This window comes from Cetorhinus maximus, chromosome 31 (genome assembly GCF_964194155.1).
Source record: "Cetorhinus maximus chromosome 31, sCetMax3.hap1.1, whole genome shotgun sequence".
NCBI lineage: Eukaryota > Metazoa > Chordata > Chondrichthyes > Lamniformes > Cetorhinidae > Cetorhinus > Cetorhinus maximus.
The window spans coordinates 17,088,486-17,114,753 of record NC_135909.1 but is presented as its reverse complement, the minus strand read 5'-3'; the positions used below and the strand labels follow the sequence as shown (position 1 = coordinate 17,114,753).

The following is a 26,268-nucleotide window of genomic DNA, read 5'->3' as shown; positions in this document are numbered from 1 at the left end:
TACGTGGCTAGGGGCACGGCAAGTTCTGGGGTACAAGCATTCAATACTATTGCCAGAGTATTGTCAGGGCCCATTGCCATTGCACTATCTCCTGCCTCCAGCTGTTTCTTGATATCACGTGGAGTGAATTGAATTGGCTGAAGACTGGCATCTGAGATGCTGGGGACCTCCGGAGGAGGCCGGGATGGATCATCCACTCGGCACTTCTGGCTGCAGATTGTAGCAAATGTTATCTTTTGCACTGATGTGCTGGGTTCCTCCAATATTGAGGATGGGGATATTTGTGGATTCTCCTCCTCCAGTGATTTGTTTACTTGTCCACCAGCACTCCCGACTGGACTTGGCAGTACTGCAGAGCTAATAGATCTGATCCGCTAGATCGCTTAGCTCTGTCTATCACTTGCTGTTAATGCTGTTTGGCACGCAAATGGTCTTGTATTATAGCTTCACCAGGTTGACAGCTCAGTTTTAGGTATCCTGGTGCAGCTGCTGAGATGCCCTCCTCACTCTTCATTGAACCAGGGTTGATATCCTGGCCTGGTGGTAATGATAAAGTGGAGGATATGCCAACCCATGATTTTTCATATTGTGTTCGAGTGCAATTCTGCTGCTGGTGATCGCTCACAGGGTCTCATGTATGACCAACCTTGTGTTGCTAAATCTGTTCGCAATCTATCCCAATTTAGCACGGCGGTATCACCACAGAACACGATGGAGACTGTCCCCAATGTGAAGGCGGGACTTCGTCTCCACAACATCTGTGCAGTGGTTATGCTGACCGAAATGTCGTGGGCAGATTCATCTGCGGCAGGCAGATTGGTGAGGATGAGGTAAGTATGATTTTCCCTCTTGTTGGTTCCCTCAGCACCTGCCGCAGACCCAGTTTTCCAGCAATGTCATTTAGGCCTCGCTCAGCTTGATCAGTAATGGTGCGACCGAGCAACTTTTGGATATGCACATTAAAGCCCCCCCACTCAGAGGACACTCTGTGCCCTTGCCACCCTCAGTGTTTCCTCCAAGTGGTGTTCAACATGGAGGAACATGGATTCATTAGCGGAGCGAGGGCGGTACATGGTAATCAGCAGGTTTCCATGCCCATTTTTGACCTGATGCCATGAAACTTCATGGGTCCCGGAGTCGATGTTGAGGAATCCCAGGGCAACAGCCTCCCGACTGTATGTCACTGTGCCACCATCTCTGCTGGGCCTGTCCTGCCGTTGGGAAAGGACATACCCAGGGATGGTGATGGTCGTGTCTGGGAAATTATCTGTAAGGTATGATCCCGTGAGGATCACTATGTCCGGCTGTTGCTTGCCTAGACTGTGAGGAAGCTCTCCCAGTTTCAACACTAGCCCCCAGGTGTTAGTAAGGGAGATTTTGCAGGGTGGATAGGGCTGAGATTGCGGGTGCCGAGTTCGATGCCGCGTGGTCCGTCCGGTTCCATTCCTTGTTTGTGACTTTGTAGCGGTTTGTTACAACTGAGAGGCTTGGTAGGCCATTTCAGAGGGCAGTTAAGAGTCAACCACATTGCTCTCTCTTCGACAGTGCGTTCATGTGGCGCTAACTCACCAATCACCTGCTCACTGAAGTTCAATGTTGTTTCCGCCAGGGTCACTCAGCTCCCGACCTCATTGTAGCCTTGATCCAAATATGGACAAAAGGGCTGAACTCGAGACGTGATGTGCAAGAGACTGCAGTTGACTATACAGGAGCATTTGGCAGAGTGTGGCATTGAGAAACCCAACAAAACTAAAGTCAACTTACATAAGGAGGGAAACTCTCCACTGTTTGGAGTCGTACCCGGGGTTTCTAATACATTCCAAAAGATTTCCAGCATCCACAGTATTTCGCCTTTTGTTGATAGCCTGTGGGTGACAATGAAAGGACATGTTTAATACTCTCCAGGTGAAAGCTGGCTCTTTGGTCTAGGGGTATGATTCCTTCTTTGAGATCCTATGTTGATTTAACATTTGAGAGTTACCCGGGTTCAATTCCCGGACGAGCCCACACAGCATTTTAACACATTCATTCCTGTGCTCGAGGTGGTGCCAGTTGGGGAAATCAGGACCAGGTTTGAACATCCGGGAATTTATTGCAGAGAATAAATCACTTCAACACAAGCGAAGAAAATGAATACAAAGCATCGGGAACGTTTCTCCTAATTCGTCAAATAAGGAAACTCTCCCCTTGTGGGTTCAGTCCGAGGCTGATTTTAATCAGTTACAGCCTTGACTGAAAGGTTAAACAGAACGGCAGAGTTCGACGGCCCACAGTTTCATTTTAATTTACCGCATTCCGGCTGTGTTCCGGTGCTTGCAGTGAGCCAGAAAGAGTTTCTTTTTGCTTCCAAATTAATGTATGTCCCGGACTTTCCGCGGTGGATTTTCACACTGTGTAGAAACATGTTGAATATCATGTTGAAGTATTGAAGTTATTCACATCAGTCCATTTACCACAGTTCCTGATCTGATGTGATGGAAATGTATTTTATTGACAAACTACATTTCCATAATTAGAGATGTGGCTGAATATTCAGGACCTGTACAAAAGAGGAGCATTTATTTCAACAGTTAATGAATGCAAAAAGTATAGAAGGAAGTTTAATAATTTCGCGGTCCGTGACGAGGTGGCTGAGAGGTTAAGGCGATGGACTGCTAATCCATTGTGCTTTGCACGCGTGGGTTCAAATCCCACTCTCGTCGTTAATTTATCAACTGCTTCTTCGCAAGTGCGGAGATTTTGCTTAAGGTGTGGCTGAAATCACTGATGTTAAATTTGCGAAGCCAGTTTGCAGAGGCGGTCGCGCAGTGATAATGTCACTGGGCTAATAATCCACAGAAGGCAAGTGTAAAGTGAAACTTCCGGGAGACATGGGTTCGTTTCCCACCATGGCTGCTGGTGGAATTTAAGCTCCAATCCCAATGATCAATCATTGATTGTCGTAAAAGCAAGCTGGTTCACTGATATCTGCAATCATTACCTGGTCGAGCCGACAGGTGACTGCAAACAACCCGCTGAGCAAGGCACACAGTTCAAGGGCAATTGGAGATGAGCTACAAATGCTGGCCTTGCGATCGATGCTCACACCCCAGGAAATAAGATGGAAAAAGGAGACGGCATATCTCATTGATTGAACCTTTCATCAGTCCAGTGATTGACAGACCTGTTGAATGTTCAAACACTCTGTGACTTTAAAAGAAAATCAAACCAGGATATCTCAGTGAAACACAAGAACTTCTCGTTAATCTGTTCCAGGGAACTGAAACAATATACTTTCTATACCCTCACGGAATGAAGCCAGACAGGAGGCAATACATGTGTCTCAATGATCAGTCAATGTCGGTCAGGAAGTGTGTGTTCCGTGGGTCGATGGATTCCTCTTTGAGGAATCTCTGGGAGGGGTTTGTTTTTGCTGCGAAATGTTTGTCTGTTTCAGTCTTACTGCAGTAGGTTTTCACACTGCACAGAGACATGTTGGGCATAGTGTTGAAGTGTTTCGTATTAGTCCATTCACATCAGTCCCTGAACTCACGCGATGGGAATTTTGTCTGCTGACCGAAACTCCATTTCCATTTTTGAACATCTGACTGAATATTCAGGACCTGTGCCAAAGAGGATCATTTAGTTCAACAGTTCATGGATGCTAAAACTACATGACGTCGTTAATAAGTGTAATGCATGTGACGAGTTGGTCCAGAGTTTAAGGCTGCTAATCCATTGTGCTTCCCACGCGTGAATTTAAATCCTGTTTCTGTATGGGACGGCGATATGCAGAAATGAAATCTGAAATTACCATTGTGATATCAGACCCAAGTAATGAGGACAGACAGATTGTCTCGAATTTCTCAGTAATACCTTGAATATCAATGTTTAAGGGCTGATCTGATTGAAAATTTTACAATGATTTAATTATATTCTAGCTTCGTTATTTAGTCTGGCGGGTAGTGTGCAAACCATGAGGGCATTTAGCTTTTACGGGGGTGATGACAAGAAGCACTGGGAATCGAAATTCCTGTTACACTCTCTCCCCCTGCTGTGATAACAATCCCGTCTCTTTCAACTGTGGGTGTCTAGCTCTCATTGTCTGTGACATTTCTTCAATTGTCAATCTACTTCTACCGCTCCTTGGAGTGAAATGTCTTCTGTCGCCTTTGCTATGCTGTGAATTATGATCCAGTCAGTTGTTCTCTTGCATTTTACGATCAGGAGGTTGTGAGTTCAAAACTCACGCCAGAATCCTGACACAAATTCAGGCTGACACTCTAGCGCAGTGCAGAGGGAATGCGTGATCAGTGGTGCCAGCTTCTAGATGATATGGTGAACTGAGGTGCCATCTGCCTTCTCAAGTAAAATATACCATGCACAATTTTGGAGTGGGGCGGGGGGTTATTCCATGGTGTCAGAGACAACATTTGCCCCTCAATCGACATCTCTTCAAAACAGATTATCTTGTCTTTATCACATTGCTGTTCCTGGACCCTGGCTGTGTGCAAATTTCTTTAACAATTTGTCCAAAAACGCAGTGTTTGAAATCCTGTGAGGAAAAATCAAATTATTATTGAAAACTCTGCTGAGTGAGCTTCATTGGACAACAGAGAAATCAGGTGATGAATTCGAGTAAATCAACACCAGAGAACAAGTCACCGTCAAAACTGGATCAACTCTTGCGAAGATCAAAGAGTAAAAGCTGAGAACTCCGTGCATCATCAGTTCATTGACTAGAGACACTTACAAAAGTACTGTGTTCCATGTGTCTGTAATGCAAACCTGAAGCGACGAAACCTTACCAGTTCATGGTGATATTGGGGATGGGATTCCATATTTTAAATAAGCGATTAAGAATGAACGATCATATCTGTCCAAATAATGATTAACTGTGTCTTTGACGTGTCTGTTTCTGCTATGCTAATACTATTGCCCTTCTCGATGGTCCATATCTAAAGCAGGACGCTGCTCTCCAAATTCGTTTGGGAATTATTGCAGGTTGTCCTGTAGATCGGACATACTGAACCACATATAAAAAAACTTCATTATATCGTTTCCAGTTAAGATTATTTTGTTCCTCAGATAATCACGGAGTGAGGGAGATCAATGGAAGGCCGTTCGGACCATGGCCTAAAATGGGCTGAAAGAGAGGGGAAATCCTCGGCTGGTGTATTTTTGCAGCACTTCTGCTCCCTCCCTGTTGGAAATAAAACGATTTGAGAGATTGGATATAGATTGAAGTGTTTACTGGAAGCAAGAAGCTGATAAAAATATACTATAAATTAAATTCAGAGGTGATTTTGTGTCGCAGCCAAATGTTTATTTTTGGTGTTAATGGGAATAATTAATAAACTGAGGATGGTTTCAATCCATCGATCGCTGGGTTAGCAGGTCAGCACGCTTCTGCAAAGCCAGTCTCCTCCGAAGCACAAGTTTCTAATGCCTATTACTGTTGTTTGATAGCCAAACACATATTCACTTCCTCAGTATCTTTTAAACAAGAGCACAGCTATTGGGAAGTTCACCCTGGCTCCACAAATCCACTTCCGCTACCTCGAATGCAACACGCAGAGAAAGACACACAGAAAAACAGCAAGAAACTATCGGAACAAACACCATGGCTGACAGGAAAAGGTACCTAGCAAACCAGCAAGATACTGAGAAGGAGAAACTGTTCATTCATGAAAAGGTGTTTTCTGTTTCATAAAGATAGACCCTGTTTTTAAATGTATTCCCTGTTGTGTAAATGTGCTCATGCTTTGCAACTGTTCTTCCTGTCTTGGAACTGTGATCCTTCTGCTGACACATCTTCACTGTGTTTGTGTAAAATGCATCCCTGTTGTGCAAATGTGACTCCGCCTGTGTAAGTATGATCCGCCTTGTGCAAATATTTTCTCTGTTCGGTAAAGGTGTTTCCTGTTGTGTAAAGATATTCTCTGCTCTGTGAAGATATTTTCTGTGGGAAAATATTTCCTTCCTGGAGCCATGATGTTCCCTGTCAGATGCTGCCTTGATGTCAAGGGCAGTCACTGTCACTTCGCCCGCTGAGTTCAGCTCTTTTATCCATGTTACAGCCAAGGTTGCAGTGCAGTCAGGAGCTGAATGGCCCTGGTGGATCCCACACTAAGCGTTGGGATAAATTCTGAATCAGCCAGTGGCACTGAATTTCAAAGTGGGAATCATTCTGTATCTATCAGCCACCATTACTGTTAGGGAAATTGGGACTAATTCAGAAGCTAAATGTCTCTGGTATCTTCTTATTTTTAGGCAGGCCCTCGGTATAGAGGCTGATTGCCCCGCTTGATGGGCATGTTAGGGTGGGTGATATGCCGGGCCATGGGTTGAGCAATTATGGTCGAATACAATTCTGCTGCTGCTGATGGCCCCCAGGAACTCACGGATGACCCGTTTTGATGTCCTAGATCTGTTTAAATTTGATCCCATTTAGCAAGGTTTCTGTGCCACATAACACAATGTGAAGATGGGACTTTGTCTCCACAAGTACTGTGCGATGCTCAGTCCTACCGACAATGTTATGGACCCGGTCGTCAAATACTCTTTTTAAAGTTAATAAGGGTGTGTTAACATTGTTTTGTGAAAGGGAAATCATATTTAACCAATTTATTAGCGTTCGTTGAAGGAGGAGCATGTGCAGTGGATGAACAGGAACTTGTAGACGTACTGAACTTGTATTTCCAGAAGGCATTTGACAAGGTGCCTCATCAAATGCTATTGTGTGTGTGTTTTGGGAGGGTGGCGGTGGTGGGGAGCTCGTGGTGTAGGGGGTAACATGTTACCATGGATATAAGATTTGCTGTCTCGCAGAAAACAGGGAGTTTGCATAAAAGAGTCCTTGACTGATTGGCTGGATTTTTAAAAATTCATTCACGGGATGTGGTCATCGCGAGGTGAGGCCAGAAGTCCTTGCCCATCCCTCAATGTCATTGAGAACGTGGCGGTGAGCTGTCTTCTTGATCCACAATCCATGTGGTGTCTCAAAACCCATAGTGCTACCAGATGGCAGATAAAATTTAACCAAGTTGCTGTGGGTCCAGAGTCACATGTTGGCCCGGTAAGGATGGCAGCTTTCCTACCCAAAAGGACATCAGTGAACCGGATATTTTTTGTGACAATCGATGATGGTTTCATGGCCTCTATTATTGTGATACTCAGAATTCAAATTCTCCAGCAGTTGTGGTGGGATTTGAAAACATATTCTCAGTGCATGGGCCTGGGATCGCTGGATTACTCGTCCAGTGACATTACTTCATTTCTGAATCTCTGATACCAAATTATTTCGCATTATTCAGTCTGTAACTTGTTTCAGATTCTCTATGAGGGTTGGGTCACTTGTTGAGCCTGTCAGGGGAACTGTACGTGTACAATTGATTTGTTCTGACAGTCAGCTTCCGGTACTGTAAATAAGTCTGGCAGTTATTCTTTGCGTTTTATTCTATGGCATTGTAATGGAGTTTCTGAATCTCATCAATCTGAATCTCTCATTGGCGCTGTGTATGCGTTTCTGTATGTATGTGTGTGTGTGTGTGTGACCGTGTTAATAATTCATCATCACTCAGTGCTACTGTATGTGAATGTGGATTAAAGTCTCATATTCTCTAACAGACTCTGTGATCCGCTTGCCTTTGCGGATTCCTCAGAAACGCTTGGACCGCCTGAGACGTCAGTGGGCGGCGGGTTTGAAATCCATGGCGCAGGATGATGAGTGTGAAAACAACCGACTTTAAAACATGTGAGTTGGAAAGTGAAGCGCGAACTTGTGTGTGAGAAGATCACAAAAAAGCGATGGCTGGAGCTGCCCCGAGAGACAAGTTTTGGGTTGTCAGTAAAAAATAACTCCTGTAATGATGGCACAAAATTAGAAATAGGAAATGCGGGGAATATTCAGCAGGTCCGAAAGCAGCTGTGGAGAGTTTTTTTTTCCTGTCGCCAGGATGCAACTCTCCAATTGGACACTTCACGCCGCTCAGATCTTACACTCTCATCACCTTCGTGTGAGGAACAGGTCGGGCGGGAATTGGGTCTTTGTTGATTTGAGCGAACAGAGCAATACAGCAATGAGAAGCTCCTCACCCCCCGGCGGCTTGGGGAAGGATGGGACTCAGACACAGGAACCTGACAGGTGCTGAAAAAAGGAAAATCACATCGAGTTTTAAATACAATGGAGATGAAAATAGAATTCAAACCATTTGTGAAGAGCGCAATAAACTTGTGTCCCATTATATTGTTCAAGTGAGTTAGGATGTTCGAGCGGTTTAAGGCATCTTTCGGTCCCCATTTTCTGTCGAGTCGTGGGTATAAATCCCACTCCAGACATTAATTTTCCTTCCACAGCTCAGTCCAAACCCGCGACTCCTGCCGGCGAGAAGAACAAGTGCAGCAGACGCATGGGAACACCATCACCTGCAAACACACTACATTAAACTGAAAATTACAACAAGTGCATCACTGTTTCACTTGGAAGAGATATTTGGATTTTGAGGAGGTAAAAAGCTGACGTTGTGTCTTCTGCATTTGCATAGAAAGGCGCGGTGAAAAAGGGAGGGGATATTGGTGGGGGAGCAGCGGTCGCGGAGGGGATTGAGTGTGGAGAATAGGGAGGGCAGGGGGCGATGTATTTAATTGTAGCATATAGGGATCACGATATAGCTCCCACTCTATTGGCTCCACGCCCACTCCAGGTTCGGAAACTTTCTTCTTTCTTTGATGAGTTTGAAATGGGGAAAGTTCCCGTTAATTTCAGGCCGCTGGATTGTTGCAGAGATCTACGCATGCGCGGAATAACCCACACCCCGCACCCACAGTGTCGACATAAGGCAAAGAGCGCATGCGCACCCCTCCCCCAACCCAGTCCCTGAGCATCATTCACTCAGTGAGGGGAAGATGGTTTCAATCAGCAGCGACCGGAGACATCGCGGCTCCGCGGGTAAGTGAACAAACAGCATCTGCTTCCAGCAGCACATCGGTTTGGGACCGCGTCCGCAGAGATGCTCAGAGATTGGGATTGACTGCCAGGCACGTTCGGGGGAGTCGGGGTCTGTTTGCAATCGGCCCGGTGGGACAGGATCTGGTCCCGGAACATGGAGTAAGCGGGGGGAAGGGAGAGGCAATTCTCAGCCAGTGTCTGAACAGGGCCAGGGAGACAGAATGGCAAGAACTCGCTATTGAAGCTCATTGCTGTTCTCTCTCCCCAAACCACAGTCAAGTCGTTTAGTTCCCGTCTCCCACTGTTTGTTGTTATTGAACAATGAACAGTGGAAAAAATAACTGCACAAAAATGATGAGAAAAGTTGTACAAACAAAATCTATTGCAGGTATCAGGTGAGACGTGTGAAGGACACATTTAAAACAGCGGCTGCTTGTTTGCGGTTGGATACTTAGTTCAAATGGGAGCGGGAATTAGAAACATGACCAGAACAAAATCTCCATCGGACAACTCAACTCAGGGAACAGTGCATGGATTGGGTTGTTTCTGAATATCACAGAATTGTTGTAAAATCGCTCAAAACACCCGGTCAGCAGAAGCAGATTGGTGTCTTACTGCAGTGGAGTAAGACATTGGTTGTGCTAAAAGGTTTAATTTTCCGATGGTTCCGAATGATTTTTATTTGAAAGGTTACATTGATAACTTTTGTATCTTTTATTTCATCTATTCTTCGGTTAAATGAGTTATTTTTCTTTTTGCAGGCAAATATTCGGAGGAACCAGATTATTCCTCGACATAAGGGAAATGTCACCAAGCCAGTTCCAACACGAAGCAGGTACAGCATCACTCACAATGCACAAGGTACTGACAGCTCATTAGATCCACTCTCACAAAGAAAATGAGTGTTCAGTCCCACACTGTTCCCAAGGTAAGAGACAACTTTTCAATCCCAGATTCAACAGAGCAGACAAAGCTGATTTTCTTTTCATTCCCATCCAACCCAGCTCACATCAACCACAGGATTAAAAAAAATACACGCCCAGCGGCAGATGTAAATACACTGAGTCACCTTGGTCACAAATTAAATAAAAAAGCCTTAGCTAGAAAAGACAACAACTAACTGATTGTAACATAATGAATATTTTGCAATTAATTGCCTCATAATTTAGACAGGGCTACATATTGCATACCAACCTAAAAAGTCTCACCATGATTAAGATGATTCAACAGCAATTCCTTTGCTACAAACTGCAGGAATTACATACCAGGCTATGTATCCAATTGAAGCGGATGTCACCATTCACAATTGTTTTCACAAAGCTACAAATTAAATACCATTTGACAACTCCCACACAGCTACTGAATATAACCTATGGCTATAAAATATATCAATTCCATATAATAAATTAAGTGTCAAGGTAAACATACATTGATACATTAAGAGGGTGTTAAACAAATAGTTTCCAACATGATACCTGAGGCACATCTCAGGCACAGAATCATCACATGCTTACAACACCAGAGGCACATAGAAACAGAATGAATCCTACACTCACTCTGATAACCAGAGAATCACACAGATTAAACTAATCCCACAAAAACTACACCCAATTGATTTATGAAAATAAAGGAATTGCAAAACATGTCAGAGAATGACAAATACAGAATTATTCTTACATCCACATGCTGTACCAGAGGCTGAATGATTCAGAATGGAGCCCAGAGTCATAGAAATACCCAGCACTGAAAACCATATAATAAATACCACAGTCATTTACACTACCTGAAACTGAATGATAGAAAAATAATCTCATGAACATGGTGTAGTGGAGATTAGAATATACAGAAAGAATCCCACAATCACATGAAGTACCAGATACTGACTGGTACAAGTTAACCTTGAACTCATGCACTGCACCAGGCACTGAAAAACATAAAGCGAGTTTACATTCACATACAATAGTAGAGACAGAGAGAGCTTGAATAAATCACATACTCGCTGTCAGCAAGGTGCTAATGAAAATGGAGTTAATCCACACTCAAATTGGAAGAATGTCCACACTCACATAATGTTCCAGAAACTGTAAAGTACTGAATTAATCCTACTTCATACAGGGTACCAGCAATTGAAATGTAGAGCTGAAACCACAGGCATACACAAAAGCATAAGAAAAAAGTCTGAAAAACAGAGAGTCAATCCAACAGTCACCAAATATTGCCACAGGTTGGCACTGAATAAAACTCACTCAAAATGTTTGACAGGATCAGTATCAACTTCAAGCTCACATTTAGTTCCAGATGTTGACAAATTCAGAAAGGATCTCAATCTCACAGATAGTACCAGGTAGAATCTTTTGCACTCCTGCAAGCAGTAACAGAGACGGAGTGACACAAAGGAAAAAAACACACATTCACAGACTATACAAGATGCGGCAATATAGAATTAATGCAACACGATCACAATACACAGGATAGTGAAAGCACAGAAGGAAACACACTTTCTCAATTAATAAGAGAAATGATGACACACAATTTATTCCACACACACGGAATATCAGAATATGTCATTAATAGAATTAATCCTGCAGTCCTACACAGCACCACAGACTGACAGGTGCAAAAGAAAAACAACATACAGAGGCAGCACCAGAGACTGATATAAACAGTATGAATCAGAGACTGATGACTGCAGAACCAAGGTCAAACTCACATTCACTTCCAGACACTGGCAGAGGCAGAATTGGCCCCATATTAACATACAGTAGTGGAGACTGACATAGTCCATGAATCACAAAATCATGTTCTATTCTGACAGGTGCACAATTCATCTCACACATTCACAATGACCATAGACAGCCAAATACACAATTCAAATTTCTTTCATATAAAGCACCCAAGACTGAGACACACAGCATTAATCTCATTCTGCACAATGGATTGAGAGTTACAGCCTGAGTCCTTGCACTCTACTTTACCAAGTTGTTGCACTGTGTCTCATAGATGGTACACACTGTTCACCAGTGGTTGAGGGAGTAAATCCTTAAGCTGGTGAATGGTGTGAAAGTCAAATCCACAGCTTTATGGATGTTTTCAAGATTCTTTCGTGTTGTTAGAGGTGCACTTATCCAAGCCAGTGCAGACTATTCCATCTCTGATCTGACTTGTGGTTTTTAGGTCATGGAAAGTCTTTGGGGGACTAGGAGGCCAACCACTAGCTGCAGACAGGCTCTGATCTGCTTTTGAAGCCACCGTAATATTGTAACTGGTTATAAAATGTATCTTGTACATATTTATCATAAACTAACTATCACTGAATGATGATCAGACTGACAGAAAAAAACAGCAAACTTACTTGTCATAGATTAAAGATAAAGTATAATTACCCTTACTCACAAACCAATAACTGAGAGGTACATGGTAAGATCCACATTCAAATGTGAGGAACAGGCAGGGAAAATTAAAAAAACACACTTTCACAAATCAAGTACCAAGTAATATTTACATTTACATCCACAACCCAGAGACAGGAAAATAGGGATTAAAACCCACAATCTATTATCATTATTGGGGCCAAAAACAGGTAGAGAATAATACATCTTTGTATTGTAAAACTGACTGATACAGAATTAAGTCAGAAACAGGCAGGTACAGAGTGAAACCAAAAATAAACTGATAGATACAGAATGACGCTAAATAAACTTTCCAGAATATAAAAGGTATAGAAGAATGATCTTTCTTCCAGACTATAAGCTGACATGTGCAGAGTGAAACGTATACTTAAATAGCTGTACCTGACAGGTACTCAGCAGAATCCAGATCCACCTATTACAAACTAACATGTAAAGTGCAAATTTATCAGTCTCTGACAGGTTAACAGTGATCCCAAATCCACATGCCAGAAATTAACTGATGCAGAGTTAAGCCCCTCTTCCATGTCAGAAATTGCCAAGTACAAAGGAAAACCCACATTCACATATCAGCAATTGATAGATCAAAAGCAAAACCTCCATTTAGTGCAGCAGTAAGTGACAGGGACAGAGGAAATGAAGCACTCACCTAACAGAAATTGGCAAAAAGTAAATAGTCATTGTACCTATAGCAAACTAAGTGGTACAGATTCGAAATTGGATCCAACTGCTCTACACTAACATCAGTAGCGCAGTCTCAATCAATGGGTGGGAAACAGATAGCTTTCCGATGAAATCTGGAGTCAGGCAGGGCTGTCCTCTCTCGCCTGTCCTTTTCGTGTGTTGCATAGAACCCTTTGCCGAGTCCATCAGGAAGGATCCGGGCATAAGAGGAGTGACGATCCCAGGCAGTGGAGGCACTCAGGTAAAAGCCTCCCTGTACATGGACGACGTCGCCGTCTTCTGCTCGGATCCGCTGTCGGTGCGCAGACTGATGCACATCTGCGACCAGTTCGAACTGGCCTCGGGAGCCAAGGTAAATCGTGGGAAGAGCGAGGCCATGTTCTTTGGGAACTGGGCTGACCGATCCTTTGTCCCCTTCACTGTCAGGGCTGACGGCCTGAAGGTGCTGGGGATATGGTTCGGAGGGACCGGGGCATGCGTTAGAAACTGGAAGGAGCGAGTGGCTATGGTGAAAAGGAAACTGGGCATGTGGGAGCGACGCTCCCTCTCCATTGCGGGTAAGAACCTGGTCATCAGGTGTGAGGTACTCTCGCTGTTGCTGTACGTGGCGCAGGTCTGGCCCATTCCAGACTCCTGCGCGATGGCGATCACTCGAGCCATCTTCCGCTTTATCTGGAGGTCGAAAATGGATCGTGTCCGCAGGGACGCGATGTACAAGCCTCTAGATAAAGGGGGAAAAAACGTGCCCAACATCGCCCTCATACTGATGGCCACCTTTGTGTGTGGCTGCATCAAGCGGTGCGTAGACCCTCAGTACACAAACACCAAGTGTCACTACGTGCTGAGGTTCTACCTGTCCCCGGTGTTGCGAAGGATGGGTCTGGCCACGCTGCCGCGGAACGCTCCAAGTAGTTGGACCGTGCCGTACCACCTGTCCCTGGTGGAAAAATTTATGCAGAAAAACACCTTTGACCACAAGTCCATCAGGCAGTGGTCAGCACGTAACGTCCTAGAGGCCCTGAGGGAAAAGGAGAGGGTGGACCCTGTGGGATGGTTCCCCGAGCAGACTGTCAAAGTCATTTGGCAGAATGCCTCATCGCCAGAACTTTCCAACAAGCACCAAGACGTAGCTTGGCTGGTGGTGAGAAAGGCCCTCCCCGTCAGATCCTTCCTACACGCCAGGAGTCTCACCCCCTCTGCACGTTGCCCTCGAGGTGGCTGTGGTGGGGAAGAGACCGTTGTTCACCTCCTTGTGGATTGTGCCTTTGCAAAGAAAGTCTGGAGAGAGATGCAGTGGTTGCTGTCGAGGTTCATCCCGAGCAGTTCTGTGACACAGGACTCTGTGCTCTACGGGCTGTTCCCAGGGACACACACCGAGACAAACATCAACTGCAGCTGGAGGATCATCAACTCGGTGAAAGACGCGCTTTGGTCTGCCCGAAACTTGTTGGTCTTCCAGCACAAAGAGTTGTCCCCGACCGATTGTTGCGGACTGGCACAATCCAAAGTCCAGGACTACGTGCTGAGGGACGCACTAAAGCTTGGGGCAGCTGCCGCAAAGGCGCAATGGGGAAGGGTCGCTGTCTAAGACCTTTCTACCACAGCGCACCGAGAGACTGGGAACTGTTTAGAGCCCCTCGGGCTGTACAGATCAAAATGAAAGGCTGTAAATGATTGTAACATTGTTTGTACTGATGCACCTGGTGATACATTTTGTAAAAGTTTAACCTGGATTGTACCCTTGTAATGTTGTTTTTGAAATGGTTTGGAATGTGATTGAAGATATTTTATGAATAAAGTATATTTTAACAAAAAAAAAAAGTGGTACAGATTATCATTCACAATCATTCATCTGAAAGTGAAATGTGCAATAAAGCCCAGGTTCTCATAACAGTGTTGAGCAGGCACAGAGTGAAAACCAAGGACACATGACACACCAGAAACGGGCAGGTACAGATCCGAACTCACACTCATTTATCAGAAACTCCCTGTTACAAATTAAAACCAACACAAACGTGACAGAAACTGAGAGAGCCAGGGAAAAACACATATTGACATACCAGTGACAGTCAGTACAGTATTATCCAGCTCTCACATACCAGAAACTGACAGGTCCAGAGCAAAATAAAACTCAATGAGCCGGAAAGTGGCGAGGACAGATACGATTATAATTTCAGTTATCAGAAACTGCTCAAAACAAAGCAAAATAATGCAGCTGCATACAGTAGCTTGACAGGAGTGGATGAAAACACACTGCCACACTTCATAAATTCTGACAGGTACAGAGTACAACCAAGATCTTTCACACACTGACATATACAGAGCAAAAACAACACTTGCATTGCAGTAAGTAATATATCCAGTGTAAAGCCACACAGACATACCAAAGGCTGAGAGCTACAGAGTTTTTAAAACATCCTTGATGCCAGAAACAGAGGGTTAGGGAATAATATTATATTAAACAAGAAAATGTCTTGTATAGATTAAAATCCAAATTAAAATATCGAGAACTGACAGATAGTCCATTGATCACTAGTGGAGCTTTTCAGGTATTGAGTACAGACCATACACTGGCATTTGATTTTCAGTCACATTAGGAAGTTAAGTGGGAAGGGCATCGTTTCTGTATCACTGTATCACTGTGTATTAATTACTGACTAAGTGACATTTAATCAATGTTGATTTCAGTCTGTTAAAGTACAGGTCTTAAATTGTGAAACCCTATTGTGTGATCCTTTGAGATGTTCACTGGGAATTCAAATATACTTCAAAGTTTATCAGTCTCGATAGGGGTCAGACCAAAACAACTAACTGAGGCCTTCAGAAACAGTTGTAGACACACACTCCAAATAATAAAATGACAGGGATGGGAAAATGCCATACACTTATACCAACGATTGGCATTGACAGATTAAAAACCCATTCACATGGCAGACATTAACATGTGCAGAGAAATAGCACACAGGCATACCAAAGACTAGAGAAGTACAGAGAGAAAAATAATTATAAAAATAATTTTAAATAAAAACAGCGTGTGCTGAATGAAATGGGGAACAATATCCCGGGACTGACAGGCACATTGAAAATGCAACACTCACTTGAAAACCGGATAATATAGAGGAAAATAGACAAACATTTTTAAGAGATTACAAGTTATGAATTAAATCTCAATATCACTGACCATAAACCGAGAGATAGGGATTATAATCCGCACTGAAAAAGCACATAATGATAGTCACAGAATGAATCCCACAATCGCGTAGCCTACAGAGAAGTTATTTTTAACAGAATGTTTGGATTCTGTTGTGGACTAGCTCTTGCTTTGTTCTCTAAATATAACCAAATAGATTCTGTGTTTGATCCCCCTCAGTGACATCATCCCTCTCCAGCATTATAATAGTTTATTTGATCAATGCAATCCCCTCTTCACCTTCCGTGCTGTTTTTTTTTTTGGTGACTGGGCTTTCCTGAATAGTTTTTAGCCAGAAATATTGAATGCTGTTATTGCCGCGATATCAATGTCACATGTGGGGCTTGTGGCTGCTGCTTATCAAACTTATTTCCCCCTCACATGCACAGCAAAGGCCGCATGAACCCATTTCTGACCCCTAATATTCGGGATTGCTCTGTCCTGCTGATGGGCGGAAATAAAGAAGAGCAGTTGGTCCTGGTGAGGAAGGGAAAATGTATGAACAGCATCAGCAGGATTATAGAGTGATGTGGTATTCCCAGTATAGAGAATGTGCTGGTGCGGCAGAGGGAATGAGGAAGTCTGGGATAAGGGCGGATGGGGCGGGCAACGGGAAAGGAAGGTTTGACTGCTGAGAGAGTTTGTGGATTGAAGGACCAATAAATGTGATTGTGTTTTTAAACTCACTAATCAGAAACATGCAAAACATCACGAATTGACCTCATTGTGAAATAGCCAATCGGGAACACGACATTCACCCATCCTTCATTAGCATAAGTCTCGGGTTTTGTCTATAAAATGCGAGTTTCGACCGCGCTTTGAGTTATTCTGTGTCTGAAGCTGATTGTGATCATGGTTGATGAGAAGAAAGCGCAGGTTTCCAAGAAGGGCGCCAAGAAAGCGCAGAAAAAGTTGCCCGCGAAGGGCGACAAGAAGAGGAAAAGATCCAGGAAAGAAAGTTACTCCATCTACATCTACAAAGTGATGAAGCAGGTTCACCCCGACACCGGCATCTCCTCCAAGGCCATGAGCATCATGAACTCGTTCGTGAACGATATTTTCGAGCGAATCGCGGGTGAGTCTTCCCGCCTGGCCCATTACAACAAGCGCAGCACCATCAGCTCCCGGGAGATCCAGACCGCCGTGCGCCTGCTGCTGCCCGGGGAACTGGCCAAGCACGCCGTGTCGGAAGGGACAAAGGCGGTGACCAAGTACACCAACTCCAAGTAAAACCCCACAATGGACTGAAGAACACTCGAAACACAACGGCTCTTTTAAGAGCCACCCACAATCTCTCCGAAAAAGCTATATCATCTCTATTTTTTAATTTGTTATGTATCGATTATGATAAGTTTCGAACTGTTATTTTAATCAGCCTTCAGTACAGATATTCTAGGTAATGTAGATTTATCGCCTGGTCGGTCATTGGGTCTTGTTTATAATTCTCCATTAATTAATGACTGCCCGCTGACCCTCTGCGCTTTGTTCTCAGACGCGTTCATATTCGGCCCCTTTCCCTGGCTTTGGAGAGAGAGAGAATAGAGCGCAAATGCATCAGTTTCCAGTTCTGGTCAAGTTTGGTCTCAATAATCGATCAGTTCATTTCCTATCTGCCTCAGATGTGTAGGAACCTTCAGTCTCAACGCTGGCAAATTTACACAAACAATGTTCACTTTTGGCTCACGCATATCTACAATATACCGTCCGTTTGTAGAACGATGTGGAGAGGCTTTAAGGCCGCTAGTTAGCGGATTTCAAATAGGACCGAAATTAACCGCAAATGGACCCTTGGATTTTAAAGCGAATCTGGAACTTGGGATAAAATGTGAAATATTCCCATCAGGGACGGATATTTTAAAAACTTTGTCCTCAGACCGAGTTAGCTACTAAAGATTGTTTTTCTCTTTATGAAATAGATTTCTTGTTTTATAAATATATCGGCGGAGTTTTCGATGTCGAATAAAAACTATTGCTTGGATTCTATAATCTTGGCGCCGTTATTTTCAACTTGTTTTAGATACAGATGAACTCAGACTGATAATGACAAACTAGACTAGGGAAAGAGACAGCGATACTCTCCTTTGTTCGTTGCATTACATTTTGGCGGGCTTTAGGCATTTGAAAAAAAGAACAGTTGGAATTTGATCATTTGGCGCCGGTATTTTCCGCCCTCACTCCGTGGATCTAATAACACAAAGGCTCTTTTCAGAGCCACTTACAGGTTCAGTGAAAGGGTGACCTATCATCTGTCCGCTGCATTCCGAATTTGTAACTGACTGTGCACCACTATATAATGGCGAAGCAGGAACTCTCACTGCGTTTGATAAGTATTTAGATAAGCACTCGAAACACCAGAGCATACAGGGCTACGGGCCAAGTGCCGGAGAAAAGGATTAGATGGCCGGCAGGGATAGGATGGGCAGACGGGCCTGTTTCTGTGCTGTATAATGTTATGACCTCTCTAGTGCAATAGCATCCTATTAGGGCAGATGAGATGCATCCCAGGCTGCTGCGGGGGGCAAGGGAGGAGATTGCAAGGACCCTGATATTAATTTTCAAATCTTCTCTGACCACAGGAGAGGTGAAAGGACTGGAGGACAGTAAATGGGCACCATTATTCAAGAAGGGTGGCAGGGAAAAACCAGAGAACTATAGGCCAGTGAATCTAACATCAGTGGTAGGGAATCTTTTGAAAAAGTTTCTGAGGGACAGAATTAATTTCCACTTGGAGAGGCAAGGATTAATTAAGGATTGTCAGTCCGGCACGAACACGAGCGGCCTGTTTCTTTGCTGTGTAACTGTGACTAATAACAACTATCAACTATATCCGAGCACTGGAAGGTTACTCTCGGACACTCGCTTCATATACAAAGTGTTGCCTTATAATGACAATGGGTATTAACTTCCAAATCGTACCTCACCCTGCGCACGGGATTTATTTATGCAGCACTTTAAATGCCGCAATTCAATGAAAAAGAATCCCAGATCCATTCAGAAGTTCTAATCTGCGCTACAATTGACAACGGCATCGTCGGTAACTCGCAATTCTACAAGAGCGATGTCCACAAAACAAAGGAACTGGTGCAAGAGAGAATCAATTATCATCGAGCGAGGTAAGTGCTGGAATGGTTAACAGGAGATCGCAGCTCTTTCATCTGTCGATTTAGTGGCTCTTAAAAGAGCCGTTGTTGTACTTGGTGCTGAAGCCGGGTTTTAGGCGCGTTCCCCGCGGATGCGGCGGGCCAGCTGGATGTCTTTGGGCATGATGGTGACTCGCTTGGCGTGGATGGCGCACAGGTTGGTGTCCTCAAAGAGCCCCACCAGGTAAGCCTCGCTGGCCTCCTGTAGGGCCATGACGGCCGAGCTCTGGAAGCGCAGGTCTGTCTTGAAATCCTGAGCGATCTCTCGCACCAGGCGCTGGAAGGGCAGTTTGCGGATGAGCAGTTCGGTGGATTTCTGGTAGCGACGGATCTCCCTCAGAGCCACTGTGCCGGGTCTGTAGCGATGAGGCTTCTTCACTCCGCCCGTGGCTGGAGCGCTCTTCCGGGCCGCTTTGGTAGCCAGCTGTTTGCGGGGAGCTTTCCCTCCGGTCGATTTGCGCGCTGTCTGCTTGGTCCTGGCCATTTTCTGAACAGATTCACCACAATCTGAGATGCAAGATCTATTAATACAGTCTGCTCTACAATCCGCCTTTTTAAACTCTGTGAGGAACCGCCCCGAACAGTAATTGGCTGCAGCCTTACGCCCAGGGACTTTTATCCAAAATCTAACCAATGAACTAATCCCTGGTAACTCAGGTCCCCATTGGTCGAGTTGTTTTTAATTGCCCGTTTCAAAAATTCCGCCTTTTTTGCAGCCGTTTCCCGTTTCGACAATAGACTTCGTTCTTCCCTTTTTGTAAAATTAAAAATACCATTTTTCACTCTCACTCACTATTTCCCAATCCCAATGAAATTCCAGTTCACTCAACCTGACCCGGCAATTTTTAAACCCGGCATCATCCAGGTGAATCTGCTCATTTTTGGACAGAAACACCAGTCTGTTGTTTGAACTGTGCAAATTCAGTGCTGAATGTCCATTGCTCCCTACAGCACAACCAACCATAAAAACATCCGCTCGCTCCTGGGGCTGGAATGGGTAATAAAATAGAAACGGCGCTGGAGGCATCAGACCCCTTCCCATTGTCCTCATTTTGTGCTGTTCATGCCGATAAAGAGCGGGGAAAGGGAGCGACTGGAATCTCCCCCTATTCCCGGTCTGAGTCATGACGAACATACGTGCGAATATTGGGATAAAGAGCAGGAGGAGGCCACTCAGCCCTTCGAGTCTGCTCCGCCATTCAGTGAGATCATGGCTGATCTGATTGTAACCTCAACTCCACTGACGGATTAAACGGCTGATGTCAGAGGAACCGACGGATTACTAATACTTTATTATTGGTAATAATAGAGTCTTTACTATCCGACTCTTAATTCATTCAGAACAAAACCTTTCTTAAACATGAATCAGTGGAGAGACTTTTCAGTGTCAGTGCAGAATGTGACATCCGGGTAAATAAACTACGAGCAAACTGAGATTCTCAGTACATTCCCCGTCAGAACAAATCAGGCACTAACATTCCCGATCACAGCCCATCCCAGCTCCCGTTCCCAGGTCTCTGCTCTCTCTGTGAGGCGGTGGGTGGCTCTGAAAAGAGCCTTTGTTGTGTGTTAAGAAAGAATCGAAATTAACCCCGAATGGATCCCGGATTCCAAAATCGAATCTGGAACTCGGGATAAAATGTGAAATATTCCCATTAGGGACGGGATATTTTTACAACTTTGCCGTCAGACCGAGTCAAATATTAATGTGCCTTTCAATATGAAATCTATTTCTTGTTTTATAAATATATCGGCGGTCTTTTCGATGTTGAATGAAAAAAAGTTTGGATTCTGTAAATTTGGCGCCGTTATTTTCGGTTTGTTTTCAGATACAGATAAACACAGACCGAAAATCAGAAACGGACAGATAAAGATAAACTGTACATTTGTGAAAGAGAGATTCTTGCATTTCTGCACTTTAAAAATGAAGTAATCATTGCCTTTTAGTACAATTTTCAATTGTATTTTGTTGCCTTCCGTTTGGCGGGCTTTTAACATTTGAAAAAAAACGGTTGGAATCTGATAATTTGGCGCCGGTATTTTCCGCCCTCACTCCGTGGAGTCTCCGGATTGGTGAGTTCAGTAGATATCTGATTGGTGATATGAACAATATTATGAGACGCAGCACAAAGTGACCAATCAGCAATGCCCGCAGCACCATTCCTCCCGAAGCTATAAGAGAAACGAATGTGAGAGGATTTCCTCATTCTCTGTGAAAGTGTTTGTGAGATTGTGGAAATGTCTGGAAGAGGAAAGACCGGCGGTAAAGCTCGCTCCAAGGCCAAGTCTCGCTCCTCCCGGGCTGGACTGCAGTTCCCGGTGGGCCGTGTTCACAGGCTCCTGAGAAAGGGCAACTATGCTGAGCGTGTGGGTGCCGGAGCCCCGGTCTATCTGGCTGCTGTGCTCGAGTATCTGACGGCTGAAATCCTCGAGCTGGCCGGTAACGCGGCCCGGGACAACAAGAAGACCCGCATCATCCCCAGACACCTGCAGCTGGCCGTCCGCAATGACGAGGAGCTCAACAAGCTGCTGGGAGGGGTGACCATCGCTCAGGGCGGGGTGCTGCCTAATATCCAGGCCGTGCTGCTGCCCAAGAAAACCAGCGCCGCTGCGGGCTCGAAGACCAAGTGAAGCGGACATTCTTTAATCTAATAACCCAAAGGCTCTTTTCAGAGCCACTCACAGAGTCTGTGAAAGGGCTGCTCACTGTGTGAGCTCATTTCATTCTGGCTCTGAAGAAGCGTCATGCCCATTCGAAACGGTAACTCTGTCCCCACACAGATGCTGCCAGACCTGCTGAGTTTTTCCAGCACTTTTGTTAAAAGTACTAGCTTCGCTTCACAAGACACTAGTATGAAATGGCCCGACATGCCTTACAACCTGCTTTCTATTCGGATTCTTTACCTGATCTGTTTATAACAGGCGGGTAGAAAGCTATTGATGGGCGAAATCAACGTGATGGCCGACAGTTCCGGTTCTCACACATAAATATCTGTTGTACCGTGACAGAAATAAAACACATACAGTTCATGATGTTTAAGAGCAAATGGGGTGAGTCATTTTTCCACTATACCGGAGTGGGAGAGTGGGGTCTAAGGAGGTAATACACCGCTCCACTCCCCACTTAAGACATCAACAAGCTTAATAAATGAACTAATGACTGAAAGAGGATGTGTTTGATTCATCTTTAAATTTCTCTCTCCCGTTCCCAGGTCAGTGCTCTTAATGTGGCGTTTTGGGTGGCTCTTAAAAGAGCCTTTGTTGTGTGTTTGGTAGAAAGGGTCGAGTTGTTCAGCCGCCGAAACCATAGAGAGTGCGGCCCTGGCGTTTCAGAGCGTACACCACATCCATGGCAGTGACCGTCTTGCGCTTGGCGTGTTCAGTGTAGGTGACCGCATCCCTGATCACATTCTCCAGGAAAACCTTCAGCACCCCGCGAGTCTCCTCATAGATCAAACCCGAGATCCGCTTGACACCGCCACGGCGAGCCAGGCGGCGGATTGCTGGTTTGGTGATACCCTGGATATTATCACGAAGCACTTTGCGGTGCCGCTTTGCTCCGCCTTTCCCCAGTCCTTTGCCTCCTTTCCCTCTGCCAGACATGATAATTCTTCACTCAGATCTCTGCTGAAAATGAGAGATGAGCTGGTTCCGTTCCTCTTTTATACCGCCCGCCCGGACCTGACTGAGAAAGTTACAAAGAGTGAGAGGCGGGGCGGGGAGGAGACTGAGTGACAGACAGAACAGAGGAATGTCTTTGATAATCCATCTCCGCCTCCTGCCTGTTCGAACCGACATTTGTTTTTAGATTGTCGACAATGGAAGTTAACACAGCGCTCGGCACAAAACTTATATACTGGGGCTTCATGTTCAACGGTTCTAGAAACCCGCAGCTTTTAAATGCAGAGCTTTACAAATAAAATTCTGTAATATTCCAGCCCAAGTACATACACTATACCCTGTCAAATCCGCCTGTTTCCCCTTCACTCCCAGCTTCTGCTCAATCCCCACACACCTCCCCTCCAGGCGGGTTGAGCAGTTTACCGACACCTCACTCCAGCTAAATTACACAAACTCATGTGTTAGGCTTCGAGTTGTAACGCGGGGTTTCTGCGCCCGGGTAACTGTCTTACACACTCTCACCCTGAATCTGTGAAAAGGAAACGAGCAGAATCTGACAGAGCAGCTGAACAAATCCCCAGTTACAATGGGGCACGGACACCGCTCTGTTTTATTGCAGAGTGAGAGAGGGGCTGGGTATAGTGCATGTCAGTGAGATAGCGGGAATTTTCAATTTAATATAAATCATTTCTGTGTGAAACCTGCTCCCAGCGCCGGGACAGGGACATTTAATTCGGGGATCAGCTCTTTCCTGAGAGACGTGGGCGGCTCTGAGAAGAGCCTTTGTGTTCAGAGGTTTACAATTTGCTCGGCTGGTTTCACTTCTTTCCTGACGCTGCTTTCTTAGCCTTTGCTGCTTTCACTTTGGGCTTGGCCTTCGATTTATCCACTTTTTTTAAAGCCTTTCCGCCCGTCACCTTCTTGGCGGGAGATTTTTTCTTCAGCGCTGCTTTCTTCACCGCCTTTTTTGGAGTTGCCGCCTTCTTGCTGCTTGTTTTCTTGACTGTTGCTTTCTTCGCTGGGGATTTCTTGGCTGGAGATTTCTTAGCTGCTGGTTTCTTTGTTTTCACCTTCTTAGCCGCTGGTTTCTTCACTAGAGATTTCTTGGCTGTTGGTTTCTTCTCCTTCTTTCCCACTTTCCCCTGGGATTCCTTCTTAGGGATTTTGAAGGAGCCGGAGGCGCCCTGTCCCTTTACCTGCACCAGGGAGCCGCTCTCCACCTTCCTCCTGATACTGAGCCTGATCTGGGAGCCGAGCTTCCCCACATCGACACCGCTGCCAGACAAAGCTTTCTTTATCGCGGCCAGGGACATCCCCTTGCGATCGCTGCAACCCGCCACAATCTTGAGGATCTGTTCGCCTAACTTGGGAGCGGCTGCCTTCGATCGGGAAGCCGCCTTCTTCTTCTTGGGAGGTTTGACTTGAGCGGCAGCGGCTGGAGGAGCCGTTTCGGCGGCTGCAGTATCAGTCATATTCGAGACTGTGTGGAAAATCTCTCTGACAGTCAGAACTGGATCAGAAATGAAAGCAGTGGTGGCGGCTCAGAGCAACTTAAACACAGAGAGCGGACGGGGCAGAGACAACCTGCTGTCAGCTCCCGGCTCCTCCAGCCTCTCTGTGTTTCTCTCTCCTCATAAACTCCCCAATTCCACTTCAAATTGGACATTTCAGATTCCCACACTCGCTTCCTTCTGTTAACAAAATCCGAATCTTTGTTGTCGAGAAAGGTCCATCCGAATTAAATGCAGCAATTTCGATTTAAACCCGTTTCTTTGCTGCTTTGATCGCGCCCTCTCAGCCGAGCGCTGACTTCTTCTCTGTGTTTCCACTGAAATCTTGAAATTAACGAAAACTTTGCCTTAAATTCTCTCTTCAGGGCTGAGCAGGGGCGCAGCGCGATCCTATGACAGGGAAATCTTGTGATTTTATACAAGAAGGACTCGGAAATCTGGCGCTGAGGCCGGATACACAAACACAGTGACATTAGTCTAACCCGCCCGCCCCTTTAACACACTCTCGCTGATACAATGTTCACATCTACACATTGACAGGACAAACTGTGTCTCAGATTTACAGCTCCCAGGACAGGCTTTCCTCTCCTCTCGGCCTGTGTTGTGGATTCTCGGGGATTAGTTGTTTTTTCCCAGCTCAGTAACTGTTAAACCCTCTGAGACCGGAGCTGCTCACAGTGTCTGTTCCCCAGATTCAGGAGGCTGCAGCCAATCACAGCTGTGCCTGAGTTAACCCGTAACTGGTTTAAATTATTATCTTGTTCACAGGCAAATTTACTTTTGATCATTGGAGGGGGCATCGAATGAAGCTTTGTGGGTAGAGTTTAGGAATAAAAAAGGGGCAGCCACATTGTTAGGTGTTTATTATAGACCCCCAGATAGTCAGTGGGAAATTGAGGAGCCGGTATGTGCACAATTTGTGGAGGTGGGTAAAAACAATAAAAATAGGGGGATTATATAAGGTGGTTTCAACTTTGCCAAAACTAATTGGGATAGACATAGTGTTAAGGGTTTGGATGCAGTGGATTTCTTGAAATGTGTACAGGAGAACTTTCTAGGTCAATATGTAGAGGGTCCAATAAGGGACGGTGCATTGCGGGACCTAATTCTGGTGAATGAAGCTGGACAGGTGGCTGAGGTGGTGGTGGGCGAGCATTTTAGTGATAGCGACCACAACATGGTACAGTTTAAGTTTGTTATGGACAAAGAAGTCGACATGTTGCAAAGAAATGTTTTGGATTGGGGGAAAGTCGCTTTTAGTAAAATAAGGCATGATCTGGCCAAGGTAGACTGGGAACAGTTACTAGTGGGAAAATCTACAGAGGAACAGTGGGGGATGTTCATAAAGGAAATGTTCCCTCTAGGGTAATAGGAAGGAGTTACAAGCCCAGAGAACCATGGATGACCAGAGATATTCAGGTTCCGATGAGAAGGAAAATAGAGGCTTTTAGCAGGTGCAAGGGAAGCAAATCAGCAGAGGCATTAGTGGAGTACAGAAAGTGCAGGGTGGAGCTTAAGAAAGCAATTAGGAGAGCAAAGAGGGGATATGAGAAAGCTCTGGCTAGTAAAAGTAGGGAAAATCCCAAGTCATTCAATAAGTATATCAATGGGATGAGGATAACCAGGAAAATAGTAGGACCCATAAGCGACCAATCTATGGGTGGAGCCAGAGGACATCGCTCGAGTGTTGAATGAATACTTCACATCCGTCTTCACCCAAGAGATTGAGGATGAAGGTACCAAACTCGGGGAGAGAGACTGCGATGTTCTTAAGCATATTGATATA

At 45.0% G+C, this 26,268-nt stretch overlaps 2 protein-coding genes, 1 long non-coding RNA gene and 1 other non-coding gene across 4 annotated transcripts in view; 3 read left to right on the top strand and 1 right to left on the bottom strand.

The window, feature by feature from the left end:
* Positions 1 to 2,620: 2,620 nt before the first annotated feature.
* On the top strand, positions 2,621 to 2,702 carry trnas-gcu (transfer RNA serine (anticodon GCU)). Its single transcript has one exon. It is a non-coding gene; the product is annotated as a tRNA-Ser (tRNA).
* Positions 2,703 to 8,864: 6,162 nt separating this feature from the next.
* LOC144670355 (uncharacterized) overlaps positions 8,865 to 26,268 on the top strand; it is an 85,217-nt gene continuing 67,813 nt past the window's right edge. Inside the window, exon 1 of the long non-coding RNA XR_013573865.1 lies at positions 8,865 to 8,929. This is a non-coding gene — a long non-coding RNA (uncharacterized LOC144670355). The remainder of the gene's footprint in view (positions 8,930 to 26,268) is intronic.
* Positions 17,063 to 17,440, top strand: LOC144670340 (histone H2B 7-like). The gene has a single exon (XM_078532817.1). The coding sequence runs from the start codon at positions 17,063 to 17,065 to the stop codon at positions 17,438 to 17,440; it is 378 nt and encodes a 125-aa protein (XP_078388943.1).
* Positions 23,790 to 24,443, bottom strand: LOC144670233 (histone H1.5-like). The gene has a single exon (XM_078532719.1). It carries the CDS (start codon positions 24,441 to 24,443, stop codon positions 23,790 to 23,792), a length of 654 nt encoding a protein of 217 aa, XP_078388845.1.

Coding starts and splice junctions, on each gene's coding strand:
- LOC144670340 (XM_078532817.1), top strand. CDS start 17,063: ATGGTTGATGAGAAGAAAGCGCAGGTTTCCAAGAAGGGCGCCAAGAAA.
- LOC144670233 (XM_078532719.1), bottom strand. CDS start 24,443: ATGACTGATACTGCAGCCGCCGAAACGGCTCCTCCAGCCGCTGCCGCT.